A 24,264-nucleotide genomic window follows, 5' to 3' on the forward strand; every position below is an offset into this window, starting at 1 on the left:
GACACCAAGCAAGGTGCTCAGGCAGTGTCAGAGACAGTGTGTCCTGCCCACTGCCCTGCCTGACCCCCAGGGCTTTTAAGCAAAGAAAGAGGAAAGCAGTATTACATTTAATAAAGGCATTGCAGAGGATTTCGGGTGATGACTGAAGGGAATACTCTTGGAATGAGAACTACAGTGGGCACATTTTCCATTATAGAGTACACTGTGTTTTCCTGGAAAAGAAGCAAGCCCTTAAGCTGCAAGACAAAATGGCTCAGTATTATACTATTCACATCATATTTAATAACGCTCTTGTACCATTCAATATAAATAAATAACCATTAAAAATTACTTCCTTGACATTTTCTTTCCTCTTTCAACAGTATTTTCTGCAACAGGAAACGTTAGGAATACCCACTGGTTGCTGAATTGGATGGATTTTCAGAGAGCATGAATATCAGATGCTAATATGCTAGTAAAAAAACCAGGCGCTGGGATGCCTGCTCTTTAAACACTTCAGGCTTGACGTGCAGCATCCCCCCTTTATTGCACCCCTTGTTCATTTTCCTTGAAGCTTGTAACTCCTACTGAACTCTGCTAGCAAAGAGCCCTCTGAACTTGTGCTGTCTGTCCTCACCTACCCTTTGCCGCTGCACCCTGCCTGGCAGCAGTCCTTGCTGTCCTTAGTCTGCTCTACAGAATATTTGTAAAAAGAGTATTTGTGCTGGGAGTGTTCAGAACATCTGTTAGCCTGGAGCGACAGCTGTGTGCAGCCACACAGTCCATACAAGGTCTCAGTCCTACACAACTTAGCATCCGGCAGAATTTCGTGATTCACAGAATCCCTCCACCATAGGGTCATGCTGATGTGAGAATGGCATGACAGGGCTGGTCTTGTGAGCAGCACTGAGTGACAGTGTGCTCCTATCACTGCAATCCGGGGCACCAGGGGGAAAAACAGGAACAATGATTTTGCTTTCTTATAGGGATGCAGAGAGACATCTAAAAGCTACAAACACCCACCGGCAGCATCAAAAGTAGGATACACTTGATACTGAAGGCCAGGGAATTAAATACCATATCCCCTCCTCTTCATACAGGTAGAATCCCTACCCATCTGGGAGGGGAAAATAGAAGATCATAAACAGATTCCTTTATTCCCTTGCTCTTTGCTTGCAGAATAAAACCACAAAGAAGGGGACAGTCTTCCGTTAATGGTGAGCGGAATCATTGAGCCAATCTTTCTGCCTGATGGCATGGATAGGTCAGCAATACCCACTGGAGTGCAAGGCCCATTACCTCATGCAGAGAGGCCAAAAGGCTCTGACAAATGGAGATGAAAAATGCTCGGCAGGAGCCAGGCTCCCTAAGTCACATGTGCCAGACATTTGCTGGGTAAAGACCTTTCCGGGGTCACAAGGCAGCACAGTTTTTACAGCCCATTCAGTACTACTTCTGTGCTGAGAGACCTTGCAGGGAGGCCAGGCCACGCTGAGCACAGCCACCCTCTCTCTGCTCTCTGCCTACTCCTTGTTCCCTCATGCCTTCCTCCCCAGTGGGATGCATGTCACTCCCTTTGCCCCTTTCTGCACTCTAATCTCACTCCCACAGCAGGATGCCTGCATGCTAGTTCCCCACTAAGGGAACGCAGATCATCAGATACCCTTCCAAGAGCCCCCTTTCATGGATGCCTCCCAGGATCCCATGGGGACTATCTACTTGATTGAGGCACTCCTTCGCACATGTTTTTACCTCACCATGATTGCTCAGGAGCCAGAAACTTAGTGCCACCCACGTCTCTTGCATAAAGGAATAACAGTTCCCTTTGCTGTACTTCCCTCCTTGCTGTGTTTCTGATTATTTTGCCAGCTTAGGGTGCCATTGTAAAGAAACCCCAGACAGCAAGAAGCAGAAAGACATTCAGAAGTGAATGCCAAGCTCTGCTGTTCTTCTGTGAGCGTCTGGGAATTGTTCTTTCCTCATGAGTATGTCAGATAACCTAAGTTAAAAAAACAAAGTGAAACAAAGAACAGGCAGAAAGGATTGCAGTATAAATAAAACAACAAATAAACGTCTCCTGCCAGCCCAGAGTTTCTTGGGCAGGGGGTGGTTTGATTGCTCATGATTTTTTTTTTTCTCTGGCTATCAAATCCTTGATGTATTTTGAATGCTTGAAGCCTTGTTCCTCATGGCCTGAGTGAAGATGGTTGGCAAGGTGTGCTCTGAGAGGTTTCCAGGTCAGTCAGGAAATCTTCCTGCAAAAGTCAGAGAGACATTTTACCCCATGCACACATGATACAAATTCTTGTGCTTTTAACCCAGTGCATCCTTCCTTCAGTCCTCATTTGCCACCTGCTCATCTGTAGGCTGCCTTTACCCAGGCTGTTCTCCTGTTTTATCAGGAGAAAACTGCTCTAGATGATGCTGTCTTTTCTCCCTGTTCCAAGGGCCAAACGTGCTATCAGAGTTCAATTGGAAACTTGACAAGTGAAGTAGTAAATGTTGATATCTGTGTGCTCAAGATACGCTTCCCAATGATGATCCTTTTTCCACATTTTTCAGCGTTCACACAGGAGATGAGTGCAAGCTCAGCGTTCTTTTCCTAAGTGCTTCTCACCCACCTCCGCTCCAGAAAGGTGTCTTCTTCCCTGGAGGTTTAGGAAGCAACTCTGTATTCATGAACTGAAGTGCCTAATGGTGCTGCAGCAGGAATAAAACTTCCAGGTCCTCCCACCTCTGCCCCTGCTTTCTGCTCTCCATATCAGGACATGGAGGCATGGTCTTTGAGGTGCCATACCTACCAGGTCACCCTGAGTGGGAGGGGAGCTGCATCCAGGGGGTACCGGCCTGGGAACTGGGACAACATTTTCCAACACAACCTGCAGTTCGGGCAGTTCAAGTTCTTAGCTGAGGCACTTCTGAACTCCTACACCCAAAAAGAGGGGCTTCCAACACAGCTCCTTTCCCAGTACCAAAAGCTGATCCATGTGTGTATCTGAGGGGGAGCCTCTCAGGCTAGTTTTGCTTTTAAGCTGTTCTCACTGAGAGCATACCTCAGACTGACAGATCCACATCTGCTTTTGCAACAACTCCTGTTCTTGAACCACAGCAGCTCTCAACTGCTGCCCTGAAGCTCAGGTTTGTATGCCAAGAGGGATGGATCTTCAGAGGCACCTGCCCCCATTGTGGATTTCAGCCTCTGTGCTGGCACAGCAGGGAATGGAGATCACATCTAAGACATTTCCTCTTTAATGAATGGTTAAAAAGCACAGTGCCCACAAGGGAAGGGAGGCACGCCTCTCAGCCAGGAAATGGGAGCCGATGCACAGAGTCAAAGTGGAGAGCTGTAGGATCACAGGGACCACATCAGCTCTGTCCCTGCTCATTGCCACCTTCCGGGCAGTGGGAGCTGATCGATGTGGCTACATTTGGGGGCATTTAGCATCCTCCAGTGGTGGAACAGGCAAGGGTGCACAGTTGCTGCGGCTGCCAACAAGCTTCAGAACAATCACTGCCCGCTGCCTCTGTTAAAACAAACACAAGGTAAGAAAGAGACAGAAATCTCAACATCACATCCAGTAGATCAGGGCAGAAGAGGCATTTCAAGGAGAGCTGTCCCCTGGCTCAGGTATACACCAGGCAGCATCACTAACCAGGTTTCCCAACCTAACAGCTGTAGGCTGGGGATACGGCCAAAGTGCTGTTTGTTCTATCTGCACTGCAGAGTCCTAGCAGGGATGTTTGTTTATGAATTAGTAAAAGGTTTTGAAGGATGTTTTTATCCCAGTAAAATCATTATCTCAACCTCTTTCTTGTTTTTTTGTTTGTTGCTATAGAAAGAAGATAAGATTTGAAGAACCCTGTTCAAACTGTCTAGGAGCTCTGAAATGGTGCTGAGTTTCCTTCCCTGTTTCTAAATATCTCAAGGCAGCAGGAGTCCTAAGTGAGCTCTTCTCTCTCTAATAGCCATAAATACACACTAGCAAAAAGAATAAGCAAGTTTTATAACACCGGGCTCAAATGATAGTTTTCAGGGCTTTAACAAAGAAAAGATACAGAGCAAAATTAGTTCCCACCTCCTGCTCTTGGAAGCCGCAGTTTGTTTTTCTAGGGGGTCTGGTTTCAAAACAGTTTGCAAAGATGTATATTGGAAGAGGTTTGGGATCTCACCCAAGATCCTCAATCCCAACACATCTCAGATCGGCCCTAATGGTTCTCAGGGCAGAAAAATCAGAGCTCTATTGCAAAGAAAAAACCCTTCTTTTTTAAAAACCATTGAGCACTCCTTTTTCATTTTATTCTCATGAAAAGGCAAACTGAGCCACATGCCTTTATTTTCCCCTCTCTGTAGATCTGCTCTGATGGAGTATTCTCCCCAGGACTCACAAACACTGCTGTGGTTCAGCTAGACTCAGCCAAGGGTGGTGGGGATGCAGGCGAAGAAGAAAGCAGGCTCCAGCTGGGACAAAATAACCACTGTTTATGCAGTACCTGCTGAAGCCTGATCTTTGCAGTTTACATAATCAGCAGATCCCTTCACAATGCATCTGTGGCAACCCAGAGAGCAGGAATGTGTGCCAAAAAACAACCTAAGTGGTCTAACTGGTGATTAACAGAGCACCAAAACCCACAAGCACCAAAGCCTGGCTCACATCCACAGGCACTAAAGGGGCTCCTGAAGGGTCTAGGACTTAACTGGCCTGATCTGATCCTCAATGAGGACAAACTCCCAGGAGAAATACAGAAACATTCTCCTCACAGCATCTAACAACAGAACATTCTCAGGGGGTGAATTATACCTCTTCTCTTGTCTCAGCACTAGCTCATCTACATTGTGTCTGTCAGGCTTCTGAAGCTCAACAGCCTTGGTAGTAAGAACCTCCAAAATTCAGCAGAACTGTTACCAGAGGTGTCAATTTAAAACTTTACAGGGGGGGTGGGCGTGGAAGCTGATGATTTTGCTTGACTGACTGCTCTCAGCTGCATCCACTAAGCTTCTCCAGGCAGCACATGTATTTTGCAGGTGTCTCCAGGACTGGATGCTTTCTGATCACCTGGGTCAAAGCAGCTGCTAGGAATAGGCAAGTAGCCTTGTCTGTCTGAGTGCCGTTAAACCTGCTCATCCTTTACAGAGTTAACTGGAGTCCTTCTGAGCTAAGCTCAGACAATTTCGGCTTCAGTCTACAGCAGACCCAGCATGGCTGGATCTGTAAAATGAACCCATTACTGGTAATGGATCGGACAGAAGTGAAGTCAAGAGAGGTGCTGCTACCTAAGTGTAGGTCTAGCGTAATTTTACATTCACTAGGATATCTGAGGTTTTTATGAGAAGCTATCAGATATGATAGAGTTTGTGCTCTACAGGAGGGTCAGGTAGGATGCCCCAGCATCCCTGTGGTGGCACCAGGGTCTGCATTTAAGCAGCTGACTCCTATATCTGCTGTCAGCTGCTGGATGCACAGTCCTGGGATTGCTTTGCCCCTTGTATGGCTGTCACTTGGAAGATGATGGGATAATGTGGAAATGCTGTATGCAGCTATGAACAATGTGCGCACCAGATTAGTGCAGAAATTGAAGCATGCACAATTGCCCATATTAAAGCAGTCCGTTTTGCCCCCCCTGGTTCAGCTCAGATGAAAACTGAGGTCAGGACTGAAAGCAGGAGTAAATCATTCAGCATCCTCTATCTGGCCACAAGTACAAATCATTGCAGAAAGAGCTCGGTCCTTCTAAGTAGGCAGTCTTTATTTTTTTGGAATATTTAGGGTAGGTATCTGCCAACATCAGGCATTAAGATCAGAAGGCAGCTGACAGAGGAGGTCATAGTTCCTCTGAAGCCCATTCTTCATCACTCTCTGTTTCTAAGAACGTGTCACTGAACTCTTATACATTCCTACCCTCACCTATGGAGGATGCTATAATCCTTCCTCCTGCTGCTGAACTCTGCTCTGTGGACTACGTAGGCAATTTTAGTGCCTTCACTGTTTTCCCTCGACAGCAGATGTATTCCTAGCTCTGCTAATGCTGATAACAAGCTCCTCAGACTGTGACAGTCTGCATAGGTTCCTGTTTTGAGATGGTCTCAATGCCTCACCAACCCTCCCTGCAACATCCACACCATGGTATTTCATGTGAGATAGAAGCTGAATGTGGATAGATGGAGCACTGCAGAGGTGGTACAGCTGGTGGGGCAACGATCTCTTTCCACTCACTGCAGAATTACTTCCCCACAGAAGGAAGTCTGGACCTGGCAGAATGTGAGGAGCAAGGAATGTGGCCTACCATTGCTGAGTGAAACCATGAGATTCTTCTGTTGTTTTTCTCTCTGCCTGTATGCAAACAAAGCTTTCATGGGGACTGCACGGAGGCTTAAATGCGTACAGAATGCAGACAGGCACTAAAGATGAGGATTCATTTCTTGTGCAAAGGGTGGCATGATAAGGGGGATTTTACTGTATATGCAGTCTTGAAAGAATTAAAAACAAAAACAGGGAAATGTACAGACTATTTGCCTTGTCAAAACCAATAAAGACAGGGGTACTCACACTGGGGAGCTGTCTCTCTGCTTACACTTCCACCCTGGGGTCTGTAAATCCACGCTTGCCTTCGTTAACCAGAGTTGGCCTCTCAGTTCTTGTGTGCCAGACCAACACCTAAAGAGAACCAAAAATTGCTCAGGGCATGAGAACAGCAGTCAAGACAGGACCTGGGGGAGGCTTTACAGGTGTATGAAACACTGTCAGGGAAAAGAAAGCATTAATTGGACCAAAACCCCACTCGACCCTCTCCCAGTCCTCAGTTTTAAAGAAAAAATCTGGGCATGAATTGCATGGAAGAGGTTCTTTAAGAGTGCGTGGCATTAGCTGTTCCTCAGCACTCACTGAGCCTCTCATCTGCATAGCATTTGGCAGGCCTGTCTGGCACCATTTGGAGCTGAGGTGTGCTGGCACAGAGCAGGCACAGGGAAAGATGAATAGGGCATGGCAGGAAGCCATGAAAGCCGCCAGGATTTAGAAATGGAGATATATTTTCCAGGTCTCTTGTCCTGCTCACCTTTGTGCAGTTGGCTGCTTTGGGCTCCAGCCCATCCATAGTCACTAAATCTTTCAGCAGACTGGTTTCCTGGTAGCCTCCTTTGACTCCCTCCAGCTTGAAACTGGCTTGAGGCTTCTCCAAGATCAGCTTGATGCTGATAGCAAATCCAGCCATGTCAATAGCAAAGGGCCGATTAGGGTCAAAGACAGTTTTCCATCCCACCACTTTCCCAGCTGGGCTCACTTTTGGGGATTCATACCGTAGTCCCCCAACAAACGCCACCGGCCAGACGGACACCCTCCTTGTGTAACGCATCTGTGTGGCAGAAGGAAACAGTGTTGTGAGAATGCAACTCTATAATGCTCTTCCCAGCCCATTAGTATGCCATCCTCTGTTTTCTTTGGCACCCGTCCTTCCTTGTTGACTTCCTCTGCAATTGCATAGCTCTAGGCAGCGCAAACTCTTGTTCACTCTAGTGCTGTTTGAAGAGCTACAAAGCAAAGCTGCAAGGCTCTGTTTTAGCACCTCCTCTGAGCAGCAGACTCAGTGTTTTTCAGTGTCCGTGTTCTGTCCCTCAGAAGAGAGAAAATGGTTTCAAACTAAAAGAAGGGAGACTGAGACTGAATGTAAAAAGAAAGTCTTTTTAAGATAAGAGTAGTGAAGCACCAGAACAGGTTGCCCAAAGATGTGGTGGATGCCCTGTCCTTGGAGACATTCAAAGTCAGGCTGAAAGTGGCTCTGAGCAATCTGATCCAGCTGTAGGTGTCCCTGTTCATTGCAAGGAGTTGGACTAAATGACCTTTAAAGGTCCATCCAACTCAAATGACTCTATGATTCTGCAGCTTTCCCTCACACTCATTCTTCTATCCACAGCTACTCTGAAATTACTGAAATTGCCATAAAAAGGACTTGGAAACAAATAAAAAAGGATGAGCTTAACAGCCACCTAAAAAACTCTGAAAACTCGAAATGCATTCGGAGGCATAACGTGGTATTTTGACTGGTGCATAACAGACCGGGCTTAATTTGGTGACAAGGGAGTTTACTGAATAATCATTTTTGCAAGTTTGTGATAGATTTGGCATCTCACAAAAGCCAGGTTTCCAACAGAAGTCTGGGCAAGCTTCTATGATCCCAGGGGCACAGCACTGCTGTGGTGGCTGGAATTCAAAAAGGACAGGAAAGGACAAAATGTCTATTAGAAAGTCAGTAATCTGTTCTAGTATCTCCTACTCATCACACCCCAACCAGAGCACAGACTTATGCTTTGCCAGAAGTTTATCCTTGGTGCTTATTTAGATCAAGTCAGCTCCCCCTGAGGAGTGGTACGTATTCAGGGGTATATATACTCTGATATCTACAGAAACAAACCTGGCAAAAGGAGGCTGCAGTTGGAACAACACGTGAGTGGCTACTCACATCTGCAGCCTCCACCATGGCAGATGTGCTCTTTGCTCTTTCAGCCCTTCAGAGGGTGGCTACTGGGTCAGCATAACGGTGGGTTCGTAGGCTTGTACCTGCCCTATACCCAGCTCCCACAGAGCACCAGGAGAGAAGGGCTGCAGGCAGCTTGCCACAGCTCATATCTCCCAGTTAATGACTGAAGTCCATGTGGTATCCCTGTCTCAAAGGTCTTAGAGACCTAAAACCTACAGGCAGTTCCTGTCCTAAAGAGGCTTTTGCATTTGTATTCTGCTTTTCTGTCCCATGTAATTTTATGGCTCTTACCTCTTCAAACAGCTCCAGGCTGTAAGTGTTGTCATCATCAGCAAAATACACGACCCCTTCTGGTGGTGCTGTGTTGCTGAAGCTGTCCCTCAGCCAGTGCAGCCCCAGGTTCCTCTGCAGCGTCCCCCGTGGGGTGTGAGATGGGATCCAGGACAGCCCCAGCTTCAGGCTCTTGGGCGTCTCCACATTGAGGTGGGTGAAATTGAGGCCTGCTTTCTCCAGCAGGTTGGACACTAGGTTGGTCCTTCGGGGTGAGTCCTCCACCACCACCCAGTGCAGGTTTTGCACGTGCAGGAAGGTGTTGGCCAGCCGGGTCAGCTCAGCTTTTTGCACCGGTCGAGTGTAGGTAGGGGTGATAACGAATATGGTTGGCAGGGTGTCTGACCATGGGGGTGGCCTGGAGTACACATAATTCTGGATTACTTTTGGTGTCGCCCCTATGCTCTGCTGCTGCCGAATGCACGACGGGAAGCCTTCTTCTCTCAGTGCAGATGTACCATTGAGGAGAGCTTTAGAGGTCACGTTCTCATCTGTGTCTTCTGAGGCAAAGGAAGGGAGGAAGAAGAAAGACTTTAGAGAACTGAGTGCTGCTGAGCTGCCTCTCCAGGGGATGCTGAGGACTTATGTTTCTGAACTCAGTGCTCAGCACATCAGCATTCTCTCTCTAAAGCTAACCTAAGGAGTGTTTAACGTACTCTTATGAAAAATTTGGGTGCGTACTGCAGGCAAGTTTGTCTGGTTTAACACATCCCACGAGAGTGAGTCTTCTATGGAGGGCTCATACCAACAACTGTCACAACCCCAAGCACACTGATCTTGCACTTACTTCTCAGCAGGCTGAGGTAGCGGGTGGTTGGATACTGGTGCCACAAGGTTAGGAGTAGAGCCCATGGCAAGACAATCAGGAGCGTAGTAAGAAGGTTTCGTCTCCTCAGCATGCTGCAGAGAGCTTCCAATGCCCAGGCATCTCTCTACCTTTCAGAACAGAGGAAAGAGTGAGAATTCTGAACTATCAGTGATAAAAAAACACCAGCAGAGTTAAGTCTACAGGCCAAATAACAGACAACAATCAGTTTACTTGGAGGGATGCATGGTAAATGCACCTCCTGCTGCCCCACAATGAACCTACTGTCCTTGACCTAGAGTTCACCTTGCAGAATCTGAGACCAGAAAGGACTGTTCTCACTCCCTTTCCAGGGGGAATATTCATTCCTGAGCTTAGAGGTGAGTATTTAATATGCTTGTCTTGTAGGCTTTTTAAAGCTATGTGCAAGACTTGCATTCCTGCATAAGCAAGTGGGCAAAACAAGAAAATGTCAAGATGCCCAGCACTTCCTTCAGACCTGCAGTTTTAATTCATCCTCCTTATACAGATGCATTGATGCAATCAATGATGCACATTATCACACACTAAGTTTTGCCTCAGTCATTCCACAGTGCTGGTGATGCTTGCTGCAAGTTTAATCATTCCACATTCCTTTCTACCCCTGGTTTGCTGTATTGGGCCATTACTTAATTTAGTTTAAATTACAGACTTTAGAATCATTTCTTTCTTAGTATTTCTGTAATGCACATGACTAAGAGATCTGATGAATCAAAACAGTTAACATTGGTTTTCAAAGCTCCTTCTATAAGGAGAGAGAAACTAAGGGGAAATAAAGAGAAATTAAGGACAAAAATATCAGGAATAAATAACAAGAGGTGGCTTATTTATAGATGGTCGGAGCTACAGTAGCCCTTTGCTTTATTGTTCACAGTTTTTGAGCACCTTCTGCTCCCACTAAGCCAATCAAACTAATGAGAAGTCAGTCTGCCTGGAAATGAGGTTTGTGGCTGCTTGAGGTAGACATGTCTTCAACAAAGCAACCAACATCCCAGAGATGACTTCTGGAAGGCCAGCATCAAATGTGCTCTCTTAGTGCATATGGTGCCTCCTGTATGGCTCTGGCCATTCCAGTTCCATAGTGGGCTTCCAAGCTGTACTGAGAGCCAGTTGTCTAAAACCAAACTCTTCTAAGAGACACAGCAAATAGAATGCAAAGGATATTCCTTGCCCGGCATCTAGGCTCAGCCTAGGGGAAGGATTGCCCTTAGAGAACTGTGTGAGAAGAAACACAGCCACCAGTGATAATCCTCAGTGCTCCTTACTGTGCACTCAGGGAACACTGTGCTGGCTCTTCGTCTATTTTCAAGGTATGGAAAGCAGACTGGGATGCACAGAAGTGCCACCAAAGAAATCCAGGCCCTAACAGAGAAGGAGGGCTCTGCTCTACCTCAGAATGGCAGCAGACATGTAGGTTTCCTCACTTCCTCTGTGATGCCTGCAATTACAGATGGCCCTGCATTAGATCACACAGCCACCATTTCTTCCCTTTGATAAAAGGCCTTAATTAAATAGGCACAGTTTCTGTGCAGCTCAGGTCACTCCTGGAGGGAAGAAGAAGAGGCGGCGATGGCAGCTGTGTTACCAAGAGAGCAGAGAGGAGCGCAGACTCCCTTTCTAGTTCTTTCTCCTCCTCCTCACATCCAGCCCCGTTCATTCTTCCCAAACACTGCAAACAAGCAGAGATGCTGCCTGTGTGTGCAATTCCCCCGGTGCTCTTATTTATTTCTACGTGCACCTTCTCTCAATTGCTTTTCTGCTGCATGCAGCGCTGAAGAAGTTAAGCCTCACACAAAGCACCAGGTCCCTTGTGAACCTCACAGGGGAGTCTGCCTTTAATCGCGTTTTCAGAAAATCCACCTTGGGATATGATATTTTCTCTTACAGATCTTACCTCCTCTCCCCTCCTGTTGCCCCCTGCATCCATCGTGCTTATGCTCTTCTGTTCCTTTATATGTTTTTCATCTTCCTTTTCACAGTCCTTAAGAGTTTTTCTTCATCCCTGTTTCCAGGACTACAAGAATGCCCTGCCTACTGATACTTCTAGCCTTTGCCTTCTCTCCATCCCCGCACAAAGATCTTTTCCATTTGTTTGCCCCACGTGGAATATTTCCCTCAAAGTGTCCATTAAAGCATCAGCCCATCCTCTTGAAAACACAGCATCAAAACCCAGCCACATGCCAATGCCTCTGGGTAGCTTGCTGATGGCCCCAGTGGGGCTTCCGGTGGTTTACTGCACATATTTTTACCTACATTTTATAATTAAAAACAAAGTCCCCTAAGTGGTTCAGATTAATTGCATGCCTGGCTGGCAGGCATTACCCTGTGTTTTCTTGGCACAACCAGCTACTTTCCTTCTGCCTTTAAATCCATTCAGAGCAGATCCCATTAAATGAGGCTCAAGATCACAAGAAAAATCTGTGATCACCTAAACCAATCTCCAGCAATCATCTCGTAATTCCCAGCTTTAAGCTGTAGAGGGCAGGGACTGTCTCTTAATGTGCTCGCACAGTCCTGCGCTGATCCCAGCAAGAGCCTTCGGATGCACCTGCAGTACAAATATTATTGATCGTATTCTCTCACTGGCTCTCCTCCTCCCCTGCTATTTCCCCTGTCCTGCCTATTCCCCTTTCTCTTCCCTCTTCTTTTTTAACTAGCGTCTCCTGCAGCCCTTGTTTGTGTTACACACCTGTAATAACGTTAGCTGGATGTTTGATGGATGCCTTCAATATGCTGCCTGTAGCCTTCTTGAGCTGTTTTCCAATTACACATCCCTCTTCTTAATTTCGCCCATCAATCTTTTGTTCTCTGATAAAAATAAACACACACACACACAGAGCGCAAAGCTGAGCATGATAGGGACAAAATGTTTCTGGTGCTACTCTTGGCTCATGCTGTTTTGTCAGATTTCTCAATTCCCGGGATGCAACAACAGCCAATCTCCATTTAAGCCCATGTGCTGATGTAGTTGGAATTAAGCTGAAAGGACTAGGGAGACAGTAAAGAGAAAGGCACACAGAAGAGCACAGCCCTAGCTCAGATTCCCCATCCTGATGAGAAGAGCACAATCTGACTGAGGCTCGAAGCATCACACATGACCCGTCCCTCTGTCTGTTAGTATCACACAGAGCTTGGGAACTCAGATTTCAGTTCTGCTCCCTGCCTGCCTGATTCTGCATGAGAATTACACCCTTCCAAAACCTCTCTGCCCAAGAAAGATGATTTCTGCAGCCTCTGCTTCAGAGTAGCCAGTCTGTATGACCCAGGCTTGCAGCCCCTGAATGCTGGACCAGCCCCAGTCCCAGGATTACCTGGCTGCAGTGTGAGACACAGGCTTTACACCATTTTCCAATAGAGGCAAACTTCACAGCTCCAACTGTCCCTAGGAACATCCAGCCAACCAGCCTAGAGCTTTCTTTAGGCAAGCACCCAAAGCAAACTAGCTGCAGCTGTTTGCAGCCCTCTCTGTGTACCCTAGGAGGAATGAACAGAAAAGGATGGGGATGTGGGGAGCAGAGAGGGGCAGAACTGGAGCAGAGCTGCCCGCAGGGTACAGATGCCTCCTCATCTCATGCATCAAAACTGTCAACAGGGTTTTGAGTTTGTTTTGCCTGCATTTTGCTGCCTCTCCCCATCAGCCCCTAGCCACCTTGAGGATGTCCATGCAGATTTCATGAGTTCCCTAACTCCCGGTGTGGGAGATGTGATGCTGAAGGCAGAGCGGGGAGCTTTCAATTATTAATGAGAGCGACCTCTCTTTAAACAAGGAATGCATAATTCATGGCAGAGCCGGTATTTGTGGTGATCAGCAATGGCTCTGTCTGTGCTTTGCTGAAATCCACAGGAAGCTGCTGTCCCCTCTCCCGCAGTCCCTCGGGTCCATCAGAGCCTTCAGCTGAAACTTCAATACTGCTGAAAATCACGACAAGCGAGGATGCTGTACCGGATGGCCTCCTGCCTGTTACAGATGTACTCAATAAAATGGGAGGATGGATTCAGGGAAGCACGGAGGTTGGTGGAATGGGTTATTGCTCTGGGATAAGCAGGGGTAATTACTGCACAAGCACAGCCACCACAGGACATTTCTCAGCAGTGGGATTCTGGCCCGTAAACAGGTCTGCAGGCACGGCATCAGTGCTGGGCAGTAAGAACAGATCTGAAAGACAGCATCTATGGGCTCACACCAGCAGCAATTATTGTGGAAACAAGGGGAGAAGGGAGGTTTGGCTTTCTGCTCAGAAGGTGGCATTTTCTCCCCTGAATTCAGTTCACTGGGACTGAATGACTGAAAAGCAAAGAAGAGACAAAACCAAAGGAGAGAGGAACCCCAGAGAACCGCAGGTAACACAAAACACAAGGAAGAATGGCCAGGCCCTTTCTCGATGAAGGATGACCAGAGCTATCAGCAGCTGTGGGATTTCGAGACTCGAGCTCATCTCTCAGCATGCAGGCTCATGCAGGGACAACTTCCCAGGGAAAGTGAGTCACTTCTGGTGAAACAGCAGCCCTTCTCAAGCCCCCGCATCTTCCTCAGATGCGGCACAAAGCTTTGTTGTGCCCTTGCCAACTCCAATCCCTTTGCTATATGGGACTGCGGTTAATTCAGCCCAGAAGCTGGACTCATACTTGGGGAACATAATGTGTATCCCCCTTTCCCTCCACTGCCTGCATGAATCCAAATCAAGCATCTCCCTCCTGCCCTGGAGCCGTCAGGTCTGCAGACACTGCAGTTCCTTAAGGCACAGAGCATTGCCCTTGTCCCTTACCCTAGGGCTTGTCACTAAGCCAAGTGGTCATGCTTTACATCGGCTTTCATTCCAAAGTTAAGAAAAGCAGAAAGCAATAACAACTAAAAAAAAAAGAAGGACTGAGGAAGATAATTAAATCTGCTGGAGAGGTCCCATGGGAGCCAAGGCATTGGAGACAGCTCAGTCTGTTGTCCCCAGTTAGATGAAGGGTATCCAGGCACTATCTGGGCTATCAGCAGGAAAAGAGATAACCCAGTTCTGATATAGACTAGACCTTGAACTTGTCTGCTAAGCTCAGCTATGCGGGGAGACTTGAAGTGCCTAAGAAAGGAGGTCTAAAACAGGTTATTTTTAATCAGCCTGGACCCAAATGTCCTTCACAACCAGCCCATGGCTGCCTTCCCTGAGTGTCAGAGAGGGAAATCAACCCAGTTCTGATTTCCCTGCATCTACGCCACTTGTTCCTGAGCAGAACCATAATCCAGGGGTGCCAGAAATACCCAGGGAAAGATTGGCAGCTCGGGCCCAAACAGAAGAAGGAAGACCAGATGTCTCCTGGGGAAGCCAGCTCCCATCTGAGAGACCTATCTGCATGGAGTTATCCTTTCCTGAAAGGAGCTCCTGTATTTACACTGTGACTTCTCTCCCCTGCTGCCAAGCACTGGCAGAACCGAGCTCTTTTTTACTGATGGCTGACATAGGAAAACTATTTCCAATGTACTGGCATCATTTATACCAATATCTACATTGTTATACACAAGTTTTCTTTTTTTCTGATGAGACAAAATAACTCTAGGGGTGTAAAACCCAATAGCAAATTGTTGGAAAGTGTGCATTCAATCCAGAGCTTTCCCTACTGCGTTAACAGCTGATGCCTGTTCGCTGGGAGTGGGAGCTGTCATTTTACAGGTTTCTTACAAAAGCAGAAAGGAAAAACCCATGGTGTTTGCTTCCAGAGCTCTTTCAAAGATGGAAAGGAATTGAGTTTGGTTTTTCTTTTCTCAGAGAAAAGGGCATATTTGAAAGATAATTACATTTCACAGGTGCTCGTTTGGGGAAACAAAAAAATATATATACCACCTTAATCACATGCTCCTTGTAAGGATAGGGGGCCCAAAGGCCAACAGTGTTCCTCTGGTAGCAGGCAGGATGCAGATGGGCTTTGATCTTAGCTGCGTGTCAATACGACATCAAATGCGGTCCTCCAGAGGAACGCGCAATCACTAATGCATGCTCTCGATTGATTTAGACAGCTCGTCTTCCCCTCTGCTTTCAAAGGCAATGTCAAAATGCTCTTCCCTGCTGGACTTCCCAGCTGCTCCTAGGGAGGGCAAAGGAAACCAGAGGAGAAACTGCTCCGGCTGAAGTTGTACTGCAAACGAGTGGAACAGCCTTCATGCTGCTTAAAACACTCCAGAGATATCTGCTGTCTTCCTCAAACTGCTGGGAATGCTGACACTTTAATGCTTGTACGTGAGCACCCCGAAGAACCAACAGCTTTCCTTTGTGCTTAGAAACAACCGCAGGCAGATGATGTGTGCAGCGCACCTGCAGCAATCCCTCAGTTTTTATTTGGGATTGCTGGCTGGATTACACAACCAATGAAATGGTGGAATGGATGCAAACCAGCACTCGTGCATTACCACCAGAACATGTGTGCACTGCTGAAGTTAGGAACGGAACAAGATGAACAGGGCTTTGGTATTCTTGATGGACATTTCTGCTGTCGTGGCTCTCTGAGCCATGTGAAATATGCCAGCTCCAGAGCTAGCGGAGATGGCCCAAAATGCTAATTTTGGTATTTTCCTCCGAATAAATCTTCAGCAGTCATTAGATCTGCCACTTGCTGTGTGGCATCCAAAGTGTTGTGCCGATGCTTTTAAAAACAAATGGAGAATGAAGAAATAAAGAGGCACCTAGAGAATTCTTTGGCAATAGATATACGTTATGGTCCACTGCTTGATTTGTACTTTAAATGTCACAGCTGATCTGTACAGCTCGGGTTCGATTAAAAGAAAGACCTGGATGAAAAATAGAAAGTTGCAGTGTTTGTCCTCTACCTTTTGTGGGTGAAATGAAAGGAAAAAGGGGAGTGAAGGGAAGAAGTGGCACGACAGTGATGGCTGGCATCCTGCTGAGGTGTTCTGCTGTCCTCCGCTATCCTAACAGAGGGGCTGTTGCCACTGGACCATAATTGGATGCCAGGGCATATGAGATCAAGGGATCCATATGAAATTGATACTTTCTACTTTGGCGAATGCCAAATGGACAAGGCAACAGTCAAAATATCTAAGTTAAGTTATGGACAAGCTGCCAGAAAGTCACCTCTTGTCTTGATGTAAAGGAATTTTTCTTCGTGCAAAGCATGTGGAAAAGCAGCTAAACAGTGGATGGAGCAGATGGAGCTGAGGAACAGCAAAAGCCAAATACCCCTGTCTGATGTCTGACAGAGATCCAGTCCTTCCAGAATAATAAAAAATAAAGGTGCAGGTTTTGGTTTCTGTTTTTCCATGTTGTGCATCAACGAAATGATAGAGATTAGTCTGTTGGGAAGGCAAAGAAGGCTACCAGGAAACTGAGGAGTGACAGTCTCACAGCACAAGACACAAACTCTGCTCTCTCAGCACTTGAATGCTGGTGATCGCCCTCCTTCCCAGCTCCCTTCCGCATGGGGTACCAGCTGGCCATGGGCAGAAAATCTGAGGGTCAGATACTTTAGGCTGGTGGGGAGAGGTGAGCTTGGCATTTTTGGAGCCCTTTTTGGAGCTCACTTCAAAGGCAGATCAGGCTGCCCTGAAACATCAGGCCAGATACAAATCAGCCTCTCACTGACAGAAATGGGCTGCTGCTGTAAGTCTCAGAGATGGAGTCAAATCTCTCCACAGGTGAACCTGCCTCTCTTTGTGCTGAAGGAGGAACTGCCCTCGACTTATATATACACTTCTGCTCCCAGAGCACACTTCTGGTTGCTTTTCACAATTACCATCCTCAACTGGATGTGACTGGAGAACAGTCTTTTCACCTTGCAGTGAAGAGGCTTCACTCCAGCTTACTAACTCCCTCTCCCTGCAGAGGGATGCTGGGTGTCACCCAAACTGAGCCAACCCAAGAAACTGGCCTCCTGGTTCTGCTGCTGTAACTAATTTCTAGGCCATGTGTGTTTGTCATCTGATGCTTAGGTCAGGACCCATGCTGGGCTCAGGAGAAAACTAACTAGTATCAGATTTTAGCTGCCTGCTAAGTGGTGTGCACAAGGGAGTACAGAAGAGCAGAAATCACATCTATAGACTGTTCTGCACCAGTGCTTAACAGCTACAGGGCTTGGTTTGGCTTCTAGAGAGCTACAATCCCAGTGAGGCTTGGCTTGCTGGGCTGTGAACAAAACTTGCTGATGGCAGCTTATCTAACGCTGAATGGGATCCCCCTGAGTAGACATCAGCAGGAGGGTTACGGGGGTCCTCTGCAGCATTCCCAGAAGAGGCTTTTGGTGGGATGCTACCCTTGTCTAGCAGGGTAATGTTGCAACTGGGAATGCGAATGGGGAGACCGGTCCTCACATGTGAGCATCATGGTTATCAAAATGGGGGTCAAGAGAAGAGAGTGCCACCCCCCTAGGCTTTTCGAGGTCCACTTTTAGGAACAACCTTTAATGACCTTTTCCTAAAGAATCCTTGGGGGTAGCCTATATTCACCCACAGAAGTCTTCTCAGTGCAGGGGTCAGCAGTGATGAGCAAATCTTAATGAAGTAACCTTAATGAAGCCCTGTGCCTTTTCTTGTAATGGGTCTGCTGATGCGTAACAAGTAATCAGAGATTTGCTGTGTTTTCCTTAATGGTCCAGGAATTCTGCTCTAACATAAAAGCTAGAAATGTCACTTTTGCTCCTGCTATGAGCAGGCACTTGTGCCTGGGGGAGGAAGAAAACTTGCTGTCAGCCCTGGAACAGGAGGATTTGACAATTTGTCTTTGATATTGCCCAGCCCAGACCTGTGATCAAGCTTGGCCAGGCTTGTATTTGACTTCAGCAGATGCTGTTCATGGGCTTCGTAGAGGTACACTGGGATAATCAGGATTTGTTTTCTGTTTGCTTGCTAATTTGAGACCCTGCTGTGAGATTTGGATGTTTCCGAGGATTCTATATTAGCCTTAATGATTAAAAAATTATTTCAATGCTTAGCGAAGAAGATGCATGATCTATCATTGCAGCCGCTTAGCAACAAGACTCATTAGGACACGTATTAGCACAGAAAGATACCTTTGCCCCCGTGTCCTCTTGGAATGACTATCCGCTCATCTAAACAAGATAAAGGTCTTTGCTGACCTCCTCTGAGGCCAGAGGATAAAGCATTCAACTGTGAAACAAGATTTCTCAGTTCTTGTGTAGCATCTTCAGCTATGTGCATGTATGTACACAGATCAAGGCAAATCATTTCACCTGCGTCAGTGCCTCAGTTTCCCCCCAGGTAAGATAAGCACAATAACATATAAGTACATTGGAAAAATGAGATTGCCTATTTAGCTTTTTTTTGTGTGTGTGATCCTGCTTTAAAGTTGCAGGAATGTGGCAGCACAGCATTGGCGCTCTGATTTGTTAATTCCATCTCATCCCACCAGCCCATAAAACAAAAGCATCTGTGTTTGTTCAGGAGGAGTACATGAAGGGCCTCATTCATGTCAGAGGTGGAGAGGGAAGCTGGCAGATAGAGGCAAGCCATCGGCACCTCCTTCCTTTTCACCTTTGTGTGGGTTTGGGCTGGGGGAAGGGTGCTGCGAGTGGAAGGCGGCAGGAGGGAGAAAGTGAAGGTCACTGGAGTGGTCTCTATGGGCTGCTTGGCTGGGCAAAATGGTGGTGGGGGGGGCCCATGGACAGCTTGGCCTTTAGGGAGCCAAGTAGTCACTCCTGCAGGAAGCCCAGCACTGCTGCCTGACCCACGCTATGGACATAAGCAGAGAACGATACTTTACATCCAACTGCAATAGGAGAAATAGCCCCTTACCACTGTTTGCAGAATGCTTTCAGTATGAAGAAGGGTCAGCGTGAGACAAAGATTAACTGTCCTACTCTATGGGGCACTGAGGGGGAGAGAGGTGCCAGCAATCTCTGCTTGTGCTGGGCCAGGATGGGCTGTGCTGCTCCTAGCGAGATGAGGGGGGATCTGTCCTGCAGGGAGCACCTTGCTTAGACCACTTCTCTACCCCTGCCCTTATAGACAGCATCTTCCAGAGTCAGGCTGCAGCTCTGCACCGGGAGCATACCCACAGGGCAAGCAGGGTCTGCGAGCTGCTGCCTGCTCCTTGGCTTTTCCTCCAAGCCCTCCCACACCAGGATTGCCTGGGAGCGATCCTGCTTTGCTAGCAAAACGTGGTTCCCATGTGCCTTGTACTCCTACACACACAAACCCATCGTGAACTTGTGGAACGAAACAACGCTGCTGCTCTACAGCCGTCTAACCAGAGCAGAGATTGTTTGACTGCTAACCCCATCCAAGTAATCCCAGTGCTCCGCTTGGCAAGAGGCAGGCTGAATCGGGAATAAATGCCCACACTTTTGTTGCCAAGGGGTAACATCCAAAGAACAGGACAACACAGTTTTCTTTTGTAATGCAGTATTACTCATAAACCAGAACCGCACAAAGTTGCCAGGCTGCTGGCAGCCTCTTAAAAGCAACAGCAGCAGCAGGGGAAGCGGCAGTGTGAGCGCTGCTGGACCAGCTCACATCTCATCAGAACTTAACCTGAACCCGCTCCAGCTGATGAAAACGAAACCTACAAGAGCTAAGTGCCAGCATGCAGGCTGGAAAACATGTATTTTTTGCTTCTGCATTGAAATGAAAATAGGAAATGCCCCGGTGATCTTCGCTCGAGCATGTCCATCTCCTCTCATCCTCTGTCTCTCATCGATCAACGTTGTCTGTTTCAGAAAGCACAAGAAATCCTATTGCCAGACAACTGTGAGAGGTTGAAGCCTGAAGATTTAGATCTATTTCAGACGGACTGTCCTACCCGATGATGAACGACCTATTACCCATCAAAATGTCTCTTCCTGAATCCTATACCCAGCATCTGCAGCGCCTTGCAGCAGCGAGTTCCGTGTGTCACTGTGCACCACTGCAAGGGGAAACACATTTACCACCAAAGTGCTACCTTTGGCATTTTCCTGACTGCAACCCAGTTCCTCCAATAATAATAATAATAATAATAATAATAATATAAAAGTAATGTAGAAAAGACACATTCTCCCTGTTTGACAGAGATGACTGCTTTGTTTTTCACCCCGGTGTCCCTCCTCATTTTCCTCCCTGAGCTAACTGGCCCCATCTTGAGGCATATCTCTGTGTGCATAAGGCACTTGCAGGAATACAAGCCCAGAGCAGGGACAAACGGCAAGCAAAAGCTTGGGTTACGAATCCCAGCTCTGTGTCACAGCCCTGAGAAATCATCCCTCCTGGGTAAACTTATTCACATTTTATGAACTCGAGGAATTTACAAAGTGCACTGCTTTTATCTCAGGGAGAAGGCTTTCAGCCCCCCGTGCTGTATGGCGGAGGAAGGCGGCCAATTGGGAACATGGGCAGAGCAGATAAATGTGAGCTCTTAAGGGAAGACCTCCGGGACCACTAATGTCACTTGAGAGGGAGCTGGAAGAGACTTCTCAGTGTTCTTAATTACGAGCCTGCACAGCTTAAAGCAGCATGAAAGGATAAAGGATAAAGGAGCGAGTTCTTTGTGAAGTCACCGACCGCAGGTTGGAGTGCAATTTGGAGGCACATTGCAGCCTGGAGGGATGAGTTGGGACTGAGAAGAGGGTGATGGTAGCCAGAGCGTGCCATATTTCATATTCTGTTACACCAGCAGCAGGTTTTAAACTGCAGTCCCGTTAGGCTGAGCTCTGCTTCTCAGAGGCTCCTATCCAATCTGACCTGGGGCTGTCTTGGCTCTGATGATATCAGGTTGCTGTAAAGACAGGGCAGTCATACTGACCAGCAGCTCTGCATGTGGGCAAGGAGTGCTCTCCATACATGTGCAGAGCACCTGGAGGTCTCCGGACAGAGAGCTGTGGGGAGAGCCTAATGCTGATCACCAGAGAAGCCAGGAGCACACAGGGCAGAGGGATGTGAGACTTTGCCATGGCCTTGCAGCTGCGTTGGACTCGGTTTCCAGTCTGGTTTATTAACATCTCATTAGGTTTCCTCTTTTATCAGAAATAGTTAAGTACAAGGAAGAAGGGGACAGGTATCTTTCCTACGTACATACTGCAGAATAATGACAGAGCTTTCCCAGGGTAATTCTGCATGCTCAGAAAAGGAACATATCAAATCCAGCCTCCCTCACAGGCACAGGAAGGCTTGCAGCTCTCTGTTCTGCCCCAGCAGGGATGCACAGGGTAGTGACCTTCATCAGTGACCATGCTGGAAAAGAGGAAAGGAAAGCAGCCTGGGGTCAAGCTGGAGTGAATCCACTCCTAATCAGCACAGCTTTGCTCTCAGGCACTGAGGACAGACAGATCCTGGGCTACCCAGAAGCAGAAGGTTCGCCTCCAGCATGGCACAGGCAAGGAGAAAGGGTGCTGGGTACATGGGAGGCACAGCCTCAAGCTGTCCAGTGCTGCCTCAGATGCTCTGCTGGAAAGATGCCACAGAACAACACTGAGTGCTGGTCATAGAGATGTTCCCAGCTCACAAAAAGCATGTGAATTTAAGGGCTGCATGCTCTAGAAGTACATTCTCTCTTGCATACATTTAGCTACACTACAGCTCTGTACAGCTCCCTAGGCAACAGTCTTTCTAAATGACACTGTAACAAAACCCAAAGGTGCAGGAGCTTTGTGCACAGAAAACCTTTCCCATTTGAGCAGGAGTCCCCGGTCCAGCTGCTATGCTTTCTATTCCGTATCTTATGTACCTTGCAAGTCAAGCCAAGGCCCTTCCCTGTGGCAGGGGCTGCATCTCAGCTGCACTCCCTGCCAGCTGCTTGAAGCCACTGCAAGGCTGCCTAAATAGTTTATCAATTATTACAATTATTACCACTATTACACTGCGTGTCCCTCCAGCTGATGGCTTCCAGGAAACGATGAAGCCAGTCCTGGAGAGAGCTGTCTTAGTCCCACACTGTGCTGCCACTGCTGGGTGGCAGGGAGCTGTGATGTGTGCTGCCACACACAGCCCCTGCCTGGCAACCTCTCTGCCACCCCAGCCTCATCTTCAGCACTCCCAGCGAGCCGTCTCACCGCACAGCAATGGCAGCCTCCCTGCTGCTGGAATCCCATCCTGCTGCCCTGTGCAGTCACCTCCCAACTTCTTACGTGGTCCCCATTCCCAGCTTTGCCACAGGAACAGATGGCACCAACCTCACCTTCCATTTATTGCACCAGATGAGATTTGAAACCCGACTCAGGCAGGTGACCAGAGCATCCTGCGCCCTGCTGTACTCCCTGTGCACGGAGGCCTCTTCTGCATGCAGGATGCCAAAAGCACCTGCAGAAGCTGCACCATTTGCGCTCCACTACTTGCTGGTGGAGCTTCGTGAGCTCCAAGTAGCAGCATAGCACTGACTGCTGGGCACTGCTGCTGCGCTAGGGATGCTTATATTGACCTGCTGAGCCCTGCATCACTTATTCTGAGTGTGAATGCGAACTGCCTGTGCAGACCTGCCAGAGGAGGTGCATTGGGGACCAGCTACTTCTCCCCACGCCTGCTGGCCGGGGAGCACTGCCTTTCTCTCCCCGGGGCTGGAGTGACAGGAAAATGTGGCAATAAAAAGCCACTCTCCAACTCACCCAGCAGCACTCACTCCAAGCCCACGCTCCACAGAACCCATGGGCACATCCCCCGGCTGCTCATCGCGGGCCAAAAGCTCTCCCGGCCCCAAATCCCGCTTGAAGGCTGGGCGGAAGGGAACAGAGATACTCCTCAGAGTATCCTCAGTCCCACGGAGGATCCCCCCGGTTCCTCCCGAGGATGCCCGAGGGAGGCGGGCGGCTTCGGAGGACCCCGACCCGCCTGGGACCGCAAGGTCACCCCCTCTCCCCGGCGCTGCCCGCAGCCCGCAGCGGGCGCTCACCTGGCGGTCGCGGTGACGGGGCTGCAGCGCGGTACCGGGATGCGGCCGGCGAGCATCTCCCGCTGCAGGACGAAGGAGCCGCGTCCGTCCGTCCGTCCGTCCGTCCTGCCGCCGCGGCAGGCAGCGCGCCGGGACCGGCCCGACGGCGGCGGCGGGTCTACCGGGGCCGCCCTCCGACGGCGGCGACAGTAGCGGTGCGGTTACGCGCGGCGCGGAGCCGATTTAAGGCCACCCCGGCTGGGCGGGAGGGGCGGGCGAGCGGGGCGGCCCGTCGGCGGCTGCAGCATCCCACCGAGCCACCTTAAGCGCGGAGCGGGGGACCGGGAGAGCGCGGAGGGGGCGGTGAGAGCTGCGCCGCGCAGCGGGAGCGGGGATGCCGGCATCGGTGCGGGGCGGGTTGCCGTAAGGAGGAGCCTCGGTGCGAGCTTTGAGCGGGGCCCCGCGGCTGCGATGGCACTATGGGTGTCTCGATTCACCCCTCCGGCTATACCCTGTGTCCAAGGATCGGGGCTGCCGCGGCTCCAGGGGGATTCTGTTGGGATGCTTTGAGGCTGTTGCTCTGTTGGTGCTCCGTGGGCAGAGCAGGAGGGCTCCGTGGGCTCGGGTGAGCTGACGGGGCTCTGCTGAGCTCCTGGAGCAGGTGCTGCTGAAAGCACCTTGGGAAGGGAAACAAGTGACATTTTGCAGCCCGAATGACATTTACAATGTGCGACACCGAGGTGAACCCCATCTCCACTCACAGCTCACTGCCTCCATGCCCTGTTGTGTGAAGACCCCGCTTGTGCAATTTAGGCCTGGAGGAGCCTTGCGTGCTCAAGACTGCAATGCTTT

General features: G+C 48.7%; 1 protein-coding gene across 4 annotated transcripts; it reads right to left on the reverse strand.

Moving 5' to 3' along the window:
• Window positions 1–262: 262 nt before the first annotated feature.
• LOC107320417 (galactosylgalactosylxylosylprotein 3-beta-glucuronosyltransferase 1-like) lies at window positions 263–23,776 on the reverse strand. 4 transcript variants are annotated; one of them, XM_015876274.3, is made up of 7 exons: window positions 23,434–23,752; window positions 12,315–12,433; window positions 9,569–9,713; window positions 8,743–9,281; window positions 7,033–7,329; window positions 6,525–6,632; window positions 263–3,503 (listed from the first exon to the last, which is right to left on the reverse strand). In XM_015876274.3, exons 3-6 carry the CDS (start codon window positions 9,678–9,680, stop codon window positions 6,546–6,548), a joined length of 1,035 nt encoding a protein of 344 aa, XP_015731760.1. In that variant the 5' UTR covers window positions 9,681–9,713; window positions 12,315–12,433; window positions 23,434–23,752; the 3' UTR covers window positions 263–3,503; window positions 6,525–6,545. The 4 variants fall into 4 exon arrangements, with proteins under 4 accessions (XP_015731760.1, XP_015731751.1, XP_015731744.1 ...); XM_015876265.3 differs by having other exon boundaries at window positions 9,569–9,717; XM_015876258.3 differs by lacking the exon at window positions 12,315–12,433 and having other exon boundaries at window positions 9,569–9,717; window positions 23,434–23,776.
• Window positions 23,777–24,264: the final 488 nt, after the last annotated feature.

Source organism: Coturnix japonica, chromosome 1, assembly GCF_054131305.1.
Source record: "Coturnix japonica strain WE chromosome 1, WE-NBRP24, whole genome shotgun sequence".
NCBI classification, from domain to species: Eukaryota; Metazoa; Chordata; class Aves; order Galliformes; family Phasianidae; genus Coturnix; species Coturnix japonica.